Source organism: Carcharhinus amblyrhynchos, chromosome 14, assembly GCF_965287045.1.
Source record: "Carcharhinus amblyrhynchos chromosome 14, sCarAmb.v2.hapA, whole genome shotgun sequence".
Classification (NCBI taxonomy): Eukaryota; Metazoa; Chordata; class Chondrichthyes; order Carcharhiniformes; family Carcharhinidae; genus Carcharhinus; species Carcharhinus amblyrhynchos.
Genome location: NC_137337.1, coordinates 61481951 through 61493359, shown reverse-complemented (window position 1 = coordinate 61493359; position 11409 = coordinate 61481951). Strand labels below are relative to the sequence as shown.

Below are 11409 nucleotides of genomic sequence, written 5' to 3'. Positions count from 1 at the left end.
CAAGTTTTAGTGAGGAACTGAAGCAAACTGGTATTAATAGAGAAATGGTTTTGGAGCAATTGGTGGGATTGATGGCAGATAAATCTCCAAGACTGATAATCTTCATGTCAGAGTATTCAAGGAAGTGGCCCCAGAAATAGTAGATCCAGGATGGTAATTTTCCAAAATTCTTGGTTTCTGGAATGGTTCCCACAGATTGGAGGATAGCTAATGCAGACATGTTGTTTAAGAAGGGAGGTAAAGAAAAGAAAACAGGGAATTAGACCAGTGAACCTAATGTCAGTAGAAGGGAGGTTGCAAGAGTCCACTAATTGAAAAGCAGTGATATAATCAGACAAAATCAGCATGGATTTACAAAAGGGAAGTCATGCTTGACAAATCTACTGGAATTCTTTGAGGATGTAACTAGTAGAATTGGTCAAGGGGAACCAGTGGATGTTGTTTATTTAAACTTTCAGAACGTTTTTGACTAGGTCTCACATTAATTTTACATAGTAATCTGTTAAGTGCATGTACATGTGCATGTACTGCGGCATGTCAATTTTGCTAGATTCTTAGATGCCACAATTGGTCACAAGTTATCTTGACATGAAGGGTAGTCACACTCACTCCACCTCTGAAATTCAGCTCTTTTACCAAATTTAAACTAAGATTATAATGTGTTCTGGAGACAAAATATTCTGGAGAAACCAAAACTGAACATCAATGAGCAGCATTTTTATTTTTGATTTTGCTCCCACACATTTATAGTTAATAAAATATTAATTCTTCAAGCAGAACTTTAATATACTAAAAGCACACAGGAAAAAGGAACCTAAATAAATCAGACATTTATAGGCTGTTTGACTGTTTGAATTCTCAGTAGTGAAACACTGTCATTGTCCACCTTTACATCTCTGCTGCACCTCCTTCAATCTTCTTGGAAACTCTGATGTTAACATCTTCAATCTACCCAAGTTCATCATTGAAGTAACCTACTAGTCGTGTATTTTATTTGCAGCAAAGTGTCCAACTGATTCACATATAGACCCAGGAAACAAAACATTTCTCAAACTTATTAAATGATGCCTTAGAGCTGTCTCAATGGTCTGGTGGATAAATACACTACAACAGTTGCATTGAACCACACTAGGTTAATGTAAGAGCTTGAGTATAGAGGACAGGAAACATTTCTTCACACAGAGGGTTGTGAAGCTGCTGAATTCAGATCCAAGCATCTGAGGTAGCAATTAAATTCCTGGAGTTACAGTGGCACTTTAACAAATTAATAATGGTGTGATTTGTTGAGGAAAAGAAATTGCTGGGCAATATGCACTGCTCTGCTATTAGCTATAGTGAAGCTTACCCATCCCTTCTCATCAAGAGTTTCCCTATTAAGCTTGATGGCAATCATGAATTACAATGTAAATATGAATTATTTCTATCACATCCATTTATTACTTGAAATCAATGTTGCAAAGAACCCTGATAATGATGCAATTTATAGACCTGACACAGCACCCAATCATGGAAATCTAGAAAGGAACCAAAGGAGGTTGTGTAGTCTCATTTTAATCGGTATCAAATTGTTCCTAGAGGTCTTCTTTAACCTTTTAATCTGTTTTGTCAATCTATCATGCTATTCGTGCCATTCAAACCTCAGCAATAGCCAGAATGCAATAAATGTAAGGATCTAAAGCTTGTTCAACACTGAAATGCAAATTATATAGGGTCCTTTATATTTTGGAATACACAATATGAGGAATTTGAACAGCATGTGCCATGTGTATGGCTTGGGAGGAATGGGTGATTTTGGATCTATGATGCCCAAACAACAGTGGTTTTGTTCATGTCATTTCTGGGTCTGTTATAAACTAATTGATAAGGATTGATATACACTGAATTAGTCAACAAGCGTATAATTATTTGATCATCAGGATGATAGAAGACACACTAGATGGAACTTGGTACTTCTTCATTTAGCAATTCCTACATTCCTATGAAAGTGATGCAATGACCCACTGGGTGTTCCACAGTTTTTATCATGAAGGATGAATCCGCTAGTTCTATACCTTATGGATGAAAATTGTTTGTACCTTTTGCCATCTATCCTGCCACTCACTCCAAAATTTCAAGGAATAATATGGCAATTTCCAATCACATGAGTTAGAACGTCCTCTCCATCTGCTTGCTCTTTAAAATTTCTAACTTACTTAAAGTAAGTCACTTTTTCTCTCTTAATTCATTCTTGTTTTATTTCTATTTCTCACCTCATTCTGTTTTAAAATTTTGTTTGACTCCAATTCAGCTCATTTCCTTCTCCATCATTCACTCTATCTCTATCCTTTTTACTACTGGTTAAAGTGATAAGACCATTGAGCATAACGTTCACGAGGCCTTATATGTAACATTGACATCACTGCACCATTATCAGATCAACATTCCAGCATTTTGCACTGTAAATATAGTACAATTTAACTGGTGAACAGAAAAGCCCAAGTAAAAGCCCACCAATCTCATCATTGCAGCAAATTCTGGTCCTTCATCACACTGATGTTTAGATTGGATAGGTGGATGCAGGGGAAAGGTGTTGGGAATAAGATAAAATTGGTAAATGTGATTAGTAGTACAAGCTCAGTAGGAAGACAGCCGCTTTATGGTCTGTTGCTGTGTTTTAGCTGCTATGCTTTTGTTTGATTCAATTTCAAGTTCCAGGAATAAGTGGGCAAACCAATGTTTGTTGCCCATCTCTAGTTACCCCGAGTAGGCAATGGTGGAACTTGTTCTCGAACCACTAAATGACTGTATAAAGTTGTGATGCTCACATCAGTTTGGTGAGCAACTGTACTTATGTGATTCATTTTCAGTACTGACCATTGATCTCAGGCTGTGTTAGGAACAGCCCTGGCTGAGAAAGAGGGGAGAAGAAATTGTTGGTCACTTCCCTGCTGGATAATACATGCGTGGGGAAGCTGGCATGTAATTTTTATTAACTAGCTTGGACACAGGTTGTAGCAGCCGGATTTGGTCGATTCTTCCAGGGCCAACTGAATAGAACCTTAGATGATAATTTCCCCAACGCCTGAAACCAGTTGTAGTGACTAATCCCAAACCCTGAACCAGAGAATCTTCTATTCAATGTTATACCAGGCAATGCATATACCCACTAGGAGGCAGAGTTTAGAGTAAGGGTTTTTTTGTAAAAATCATACAAGGGCGATAAAGAAAACTTGTACTTTTATCCTGGCTTCATGTGTTCCCAACTGCAAAGATTCACATAGTTGCAGTAAGACATGCTGATGTGACAGTATGTAACAGGCAGCTTTACACCTGGATTCCTGAAGTACCACTGGATGTCATCATAGGTAGAAGACGTTGATTTTGCATATGCTGCTATTGAGGTTTGGGCGTTGACTTTGAGGTAATAGCCAGGCATGTAAACTATCAGATGTCCTGAGACTTTTAAGCATATAAGGTGAGTTGCAGCCACTGTGGAAATAAGAACAACATGCACATTAATCCTATCAATAAGGAATGCAATGTGTTCAATTGGAAGTCAAATCAGAAAAGAACAGAGGAACAAAAAAAATACATAATTTGCACCATACAACCTTTCTCTTCACTGAAAAAAATTTGCTGCAATTTCACTAAACAAAATGTATTATGGTGAGGCATACTAAGCTATTCTGAAATGTATAATCTCAAATTTTGGCAGAATTATCCTGTTTTGAGACAAAGTGTGGTGTCGAATGGCTCTGGTGGCACCTGTCCCACCAAACAGAATGGTGGGATCCTGTGCCAGATTCTGCATCTGGAAGCTAATTAATTATGCACAAGTGAGCTCCCTTGCAACCCTACCGGCAGGCTTGTCTACCCTCCCTTAGCTGATGGGTTCAACAGTCCCAGCATCATGTTTAAATAACACTCATAACACTCTCTCCAGCCCACCCATCTGTGTCAGATCATGCAACATGTCAGCAATCTAGAGGGAAAAGGTAAGCAGCCTCAAAAAAAAGTCTGTTCCTTGATTCAACGACTTTCTCCGCAAGCCAATCACTTGAGAGGTGCCCAGGTCCCATTTGGATCTCTATCCATCACATCTGGGGTCTCCATCCCTCCCTTCCACTAAATAATGTAGTATTTCTTTGACCTGTTGTTTGTAACCTTTTCATGCAAGCTTGTCAAGGTCCAGCTTCCCTCCATTGGTTTTCCCTCTGCCTTCCATTGTTTGTCTTCTTCATCCACCTCTTTGCTGCTCAGTCTGCCTCTTCAGCTTTGCTTCTTATCCCTCCTTGCACAGCCCTCCTTCTATATTGCTCCCCTTGTCTTTATTAGGCTACACCCCATCCTCACCGAGTGACCTGTTCAAACTTCAGACCTTTGTTACGATGGCAGTATGAGTCCCACAGCACAGCCCTGTCCAGATAAACACATGAGGCAGTTGCAGCAAGATCCGCCCAAAGAACAACACCCATCAACTCAGACTGATCAAGACTTTCAATCTGGACCTTCAGAGCACCCTTCACGCTCTCATCCCACGTACTCCCCACCTTGGAGATCTCTACTGCCTCCCTTAACTCCCTCGTTGATCAAAAATCTCTATCTCTGCCTTTAATACATTCTGTAACTCAGCCTCCACTGCTTTCTAGAAAAGAGAATTACAAATACTATTAATCTTTTCTTTCTCATCACCGTTTCTAATGGGAGACCAGTTATTTTTAAATTGGGTCCCTAATTCCAGATTCCCCATTAAGAAAAGAAAAATGGAAGCATATATCCTCTCAGCATCCACCTTATCAAGCCCCCTCACAACATGATATGTTTCAATAAGATCACCTCTCTTGCATATGCGCCTAACCTGCTCAATCTTTCCTCAAAGGCTAACCTTGTTATCCCAGGAATCAGTCCTCTCTGACCTGCTTCTAATGCAAGTATATCCCTCCTGAAGTAAGGAGACCAACACTGTACAAAGTACGTGACATGAAGTCTTGCTGACCCCCTATATGGCTGTAGGAATGCAATGAATCATAAATGTTAGCATGCAAGTAATTAGGAAGACAAAAGGAATCATAGAAATCATAGGAACCCTACAGTACAGAAAGAGGCCTTTCGGCCCATCGCGTCTGCACCGACCACAATTCTATCCAGGCCCTGCCCCCATATCCCTACATATTTTACCCATTAATCCCTCTAATTTACGCATCTCAGGACACTAAGGGGCAATTTTAGCATGGTCAATCAATCTAGCCTGCACATCTTTGGACTGTGGGAAGAAACCGGAGCACCCAGAGGAAACCCACGCAGACATGAGGAGAATGTGCAAACTCCACACAGACAGTGACCCAAGTCAGGAATCGAACCCAGGTCACTGGAGCTGCGAAGCAGTATTGCTAACCACTGTGCTGTGTGCTGTCCTATTGGAATATTGGACTTATCACAGGGGAACCAAATATTAAAGTGGAAATGTTTCCCAACACACCCAGATCGCTCTATACCCCATCATTCAAATATCTCTTCCTCCTGTTGAGAGCGGACAACATCAATTTACATTCCATCTGCCAATTTTTTGCCCATTGATTTAACCTAGCTTCTTCACTTTGCATACTCTTTGTAACCTCCTTACAACTTGTTTTCCCACATATCTTCATACCATCTGCAAAGTTGGCTACAATACAGTCAGTCCCTTCATCCAAGATTGTACAGCTTGTAAATGGTTGAGACCCAGCACTGATTCTTCTGGCCCCGGTCCTCCACTTGTTGCAGTGCGACAACCTGAAACTGATCCATTTATCCCGACTCTGTTTACTTTAAGGTAGCCAATCCTCTATTGATGCTAATATATCACCCCAAAGACCAAGAGCTCCTATCTTATGCAGTAACTTTTTATGTGGCACCTTTCTGAATGCCTTTTGGAAATCCAAATACACTACGCCCACTGTTACCCCTTTAACTATCTTGCTTGTTAAATTTTTGAAGAAGTCTAATAAACTTGTCATACATGATTTCCCTTTCACAGAATCATATTGGTGTAGTACGATTTTCTAAATATCATGCAAATGCCTCCTTAATAATGGATTCTACATGTTTCCAATAGCAATGTTAGGTTAATGGGCCTATTGTTTCCTCTTTCAGTCTCCTTCCTTTCTTGAATAGAGATGTTAGATTTGCAGTTTTCCAATTAGCTGGAACTTTTCCAGAATTAAGGAATTTTGAAAGATTACCAGTAAAACATTCACTATCTCTGCAGTCACTTCTTTTAAGATCCTAATATGTAGGCCAGTTGGTCCAGGGGACTTGGCAACTTTAATTCCATTCTTTCCTAGTACTTTTCTCTATAGTGATACTGTTTGTTTCCCTTTTGTCTCTACAATTCTCTGGGTCACTGTCTGTGTGGGTTTCCTCCGGGTGCTCCGGTTTCCTCCCATTGTCCAAAGATGTGCAGGTTAGGTTGATCGGCCACGCTAAAAGTGCCCCTTAGTGTACTAGGATGCTTAGGTTAGAGGAATTAGCGAGTAAAATATGTAGGGATATGGGGATAGGGCCTGGCTGGGATTGTGGTCGGTGCAGACTCGATGGGTTGAAAGGCCTCTTTCTACACTGTAGGGTTCTATGATTCTATCTCCACCTAAATTGATTCTGCACCTTGACCCTCTGAAACAAGTTCGTTTCTCACTACTGTACTAATCTTATCCTTTATTGACAGAGCTACCCCATTTTCCTCTTCCTATCCTTCTGAAATTACCCCTTGAAAATTCAGGTCCCAACCATGGTCACTTTGCAATATCTCTGTAATGTTTATCATGCACTCTGATGGCTGCTTCAGTCAGGAGTCAGCCACACACTATTTCTTGTGATGTCTATTAAGGGGAATGGAAGACACTGAATTAGATCCAAAAGATTCTGACCATTTAAGAATATGTACATGAGAAGCTAAAAGGCCAAGAAAGGCACATTTCCTTTTAAATCACATGTCCACTCAGTGCCCGCTAAGCAAATATGGTTCAGTCATGTGAGTGGCCGATGCACCTACCTCCAGCACACTGAGTTTAATTATTCCATCTCCATCTTTATCAAAGGCATGGAAAGCTCCTGCAGAATAAAAAAAGGGGTCAATGAAGACAGTGACTTCTCTTAAAAAAAACAGCACAAGGGTGTAAACTGATTTTATCACTGGTGAAATGCAATAATTCTGAGAACACAATCAGAGTCCAGACACTGGAAAAGGAATCAAGACTGTCCAGCTTGCTGCATCATTCTGATCTTGCTATTTGGTGTTCCAGCATCTAATATTGGCCTTTATTTTCAATGTTTGAGGACAAAACCCATTATAGAGATCCCTTAAAGCATTGAAGATGTAAGAAAAAAATCTTCCTTTTGGTACCATTGTAACATTGTCCAAATTCTCTGATTTAAATATGGTTCCACACAAGTACTTCATCTATGCGTGGGTCTAGCTGGTGGAGAATTGACAACTGGTCCAATATTGAACGCCACACAAGGACGTTACAGACAAATCCCAATCTTTCCCTTATCCGGGAGAGGGGGGAAAGGAAAATCGAATCATGGTGGACAAACTGCTTGTGTGGCTGATAAACCCAAACATGGACTGGTTGGGCCAAATGGCCTACTTCCATGTTGTAATTTGTATTTACATCTAGCTGCAATCAGCTAATTCAATAGAGGTCAACCCTCCTGCCTTTTTATGGCTCAATGTCAATTGAGCCAATGGAGAGTCCCATATAATACAGAACAGTTGCGAATTGTTGACTATTCCTTATAATATGTAAATTTATTTCAATCGTGCCACTTTGTACCCATCCTTCTCTGGGGCATATTCTAATCCCCAAGTGGATAAATCGCATATGCTTTCTCAGAAGCTCTTGAATCATGAGTCATATGTCTGCCCAGGGACTGAACTTGCAATTTGCTATTGCTCTATTCGTTATTACTCTAAATGATATAACTAAATTCACAAACTATGTACTTTTCCCTGATGGCTTATACGTGTCTACAAAGTTGGTGGCAGAGCTGAAGCCAGAACTTAAACTTGAGGTACGTTCTGTGTGAAGGATCTGCTTTGAGGCAAGACAACTCAGTGGGATTTCAGCATTCCTGCATTTTTTTTTAAACTGAAAATACTTCTATAAATTATTTCCAGTCCATATTCTGCCCACAGACAGTCTGACAGACAGGCTAAAGACCTATTGTAAAGAGAAGCCTGCAGCACAAGAATACAACCATGGAGAGTAGGCAGGTCTAGTGGGAGCTGATAGGAAAGATAGGAGCAATTGGAGGAACATAAGAAATAGGAACAGGAGTAGGGCATCTAGCCCTTCAAGCCTGCCCCGCCATTCAATAAGATCATGGCTGATCTGTAGTGAATCAGTTCCACTTTCCTGCTTTCTCCCCAAGGAGAAAGGATCACCATAGGAAGGAAGATCCTATAGTGATCAGGAAAATGCTGCTGTTGGTTAAGGGATTCTGGTTGCAATTGGTGTTAGATGGAGGTCAGGAGAAGAAGGCAGTTGAGTTTGGAGCAGATGATTGTCAAGGATATCGAATCATGGGTGGAAAGAAGCAGACAGATCATGAAAGTTTGGCTTACTCAGTAAATTTTAATTTTGAAGAATGCTTGAGTTGTGACCAGGAAGGATAGGAGGGACTGACCATAAATTGTGGTGGGGGAAATTAATCGGGGGGGGGGGGGGGGGGGGTGGAAATCACAAGGAACAAGTACATTCTCCCCATGTCTGCATGGACATTTCCTCCCACAATCCAGACAGACGTGTTGGTTAGGTGCATTAGCCATGCTAAATTTTACCTCAGTGTACCCAAACAGGTGCTGAAATATGATGAGGAGTATGATTTTAACAGTAACTTAACTGTAGTGTTAATGTAAGCCTACTTGTGACACAAACAAATAAACTTAAACTTAAATTAGTGCTTGGGATATTATTGAACAATGAAACCATACTCAAAAGTATTCAGTTCTGCCTTAGTCATTTCATGGATCATAAAAGAAGGGGCATTTATCCACTCATGTGTTGATGAATTTAAAAGATCACAAACTCAAAAAGGATAAAGGTCAGCCCAGTGCTCCACACATGCTGCAGACTCCATTGTGACTGAGGAAAGGATATTGAGAATGATGCTGTACTTACTGAACATCCCCTCCAGTCTCACAACACAACAGATGAAACTGTCAAAGTCCAGGTTCATATTTTCATCAGCATAGCGCATGGAGATGATCTCATAGAGCTGGCTGTTCAGACAGAAACCTGAAAAACAAAAAATAAGAATATATACTACATCTCAGGTAATCTCACCAACAATCCTCTCTAGTTCCAAGAAACTGGACCATCCATGTAAATACTGTGGCTACAAGAGCAGGTGAGAGGAATTTCGCAGCATGTAACTCACCTCCTGACTCTCCAAAGCCTGTCCACCATCCACAAGGCACCAGTCAAGAGTATGATGGCATACTGTCCACTTTCCTGAAGGAACGCAGCTCCAACAACACTCAAGAAGGTTGACACCATCCAGGATAAAGCCACCACTATCCACCATCTAAAATATTCATGCCCTCCTCCAGTGCCGAGTGAAAGTAGTGTCTGCCATACAAGATACACTGTAGCAACTTGTCAAATTTCATTGGGTAGCATGTTCTAAATGCCTGATCCCCATCAACTGGAAGTTCAAAGGCAGCAAGCACATGCTGACACCAACATCTGCAAGATCATCCCCTAGCCATACGCTACTCTGATTTTGAACTATATCACCATTCCTTTAATATCATTGGATCAAAAACCTGAAACACCCTCACTAATAACACTGAGTGTACCTACACTACATGGATATCAGCACTTCAAGAAGTCAGCTTATCATCACCTTCTCAAGGACCATTAAGGACAACAAATGTTGTCCTTATCAGTGACACTCACCTCCAATGAATAAATTAAAAGCAAAGTCCAACAATCCAACCTCTTCTGCTCAGAGTCATTTAAGGCACAGGAGGCGGCCATTTAACCCATGAAGCAGATGCCATCTCTCCATGAAGTGATCCATTCAGCCCCATTTCCCAGCTCAAGCCATGCAGATTTATTTCCTTTAAGTTTTCATTCAATATAGTTTTGAAATTGATTGTTTCCACCTCCATCCCCCTTGCTGCCAGACAGTTCCAGGTTATTATCACTTGCTACATAAAATAGTACTTTCCTCACATTTCCTGCATCTCTTTCTGTGTTCCCTACTCCTTGTACTATCCAGGTAATGGAGACAATTTTACCTTGTCTATCTTATCTAAGCCTGTCATAATCTTGTACATTTCTATCAAACCTCCCAGCAATCTCCTTTCCTCTAAGGAGAACAATCTCAGCTTTTCCAACCCAACTTTGTTTCGGAGCTGCCCCATCCCTGAAACGATTCTAGTAAATCTTTTCTGAACCCTCTCAAGGATCCTCACATTCATCCTGAAGTGTGGTGATCAGAAGTGGATACAATATTTCGGCAGGAGCTAATCCAAGCTTTATAAAGGTCAGCATATATCTTGGAATGAAATGTCTAACAAACATAAGAAATCAGACAGCCCTAGAAATGTTAACATCTAATGCAACAAGTAATATCATAATTCATGTAGGCTGAAAGAGAAAGAGGGATGTGAAGCGGGTTCCAGCCAATTGGCACAGCTGACCTGTGTCCTCTGGCAATTGAATCCTTCATCATAATTCACAGTTCTCAGCCAACTGTGCTAATGCTGCTCAACACTGTTGTAACACCACTTATAGATCACTGTGGTAATACTATACACAGTCCACAGTAAAAAAGAATGATTAACATTTTGGAGTGTGAAACTGAAAATGCAGTGGGCAACATCTCAGTTTTATGGGACTTTAGTGCCCTGGATTATTAATGTCGCACCCTAATATATGAAAGTATCAGAGAGAATGTTTTGCAGACATAATCAGCACAATCATTGCCAACAGAATTGCTGTATCACCATCTCAATATTGTTATCAGGAGGTCTGATCTAATTTTGAGATGCTCCAGCCTCAAGAATATCAGGGGCTAGGGTACTAGTTGCTGTACATATCAAGAGGGTTAATCATGTTTCTCCTGCATTATGGCAGAAAGTAAGTTCATGTAGTCATAGAATCACGGAATTCCTACAGTGCAGGAGGTCATTCAACCCATTGAGACAGCACCGACAACAATCCCACTCAGGTCCTTCCCCATAACCCACAAATTTACCCTGCTAATCCCCTGACACTCGGGGGAAATTTAACAAGGCCAATCAACGTAATCCATACATCTTTGGACTGTGGGAGGAAACTGAAGCACCCAGACCACAGACATGGGGAGAATGTGCAAACTCCACACAGTCACTTGAGGCCAGAATTGAACCCAGGCCTCTGGCACTGTGAGGCAGCAATA

The 11409-nt window shown here is 40.8% G+C and overlaps 1 protein-coding gene across 5 annotated transcripts in view; it reads right to left on the bottom strand.

The window, feature by feature from the left end:
• Positions 1-696: 696 nt before the first annotated feature.
• capn3a (calpain 3a, (p94)) overlaps positions 697-11409 on the bottom strand; it is a 124960-nt gene continuing 114247 nt past the window's right edge. For all 5 annotated transcript variants that reach the window (XM_080202987.1, XM_080202986.1, XM_080202983.1 and 2 more), the window contains 3 exons: positions 9141-9257; positions 7010-7068; positions 697-3468 (listed from right to left, as the gene is read on the bottom strand). In XM_080202987.1, the coding sequence (XP_080059113.1) occupies positions 3442-3468; positions 7010-7068; positions 9141-9257 (203 nt within the window). In that variant the 3' untranslated portion in view covers positions 697-3441. The remainder of the gene's footprint in view (positions 3469-7009; positions 7069-9140; positions 9258-11409) is intronic.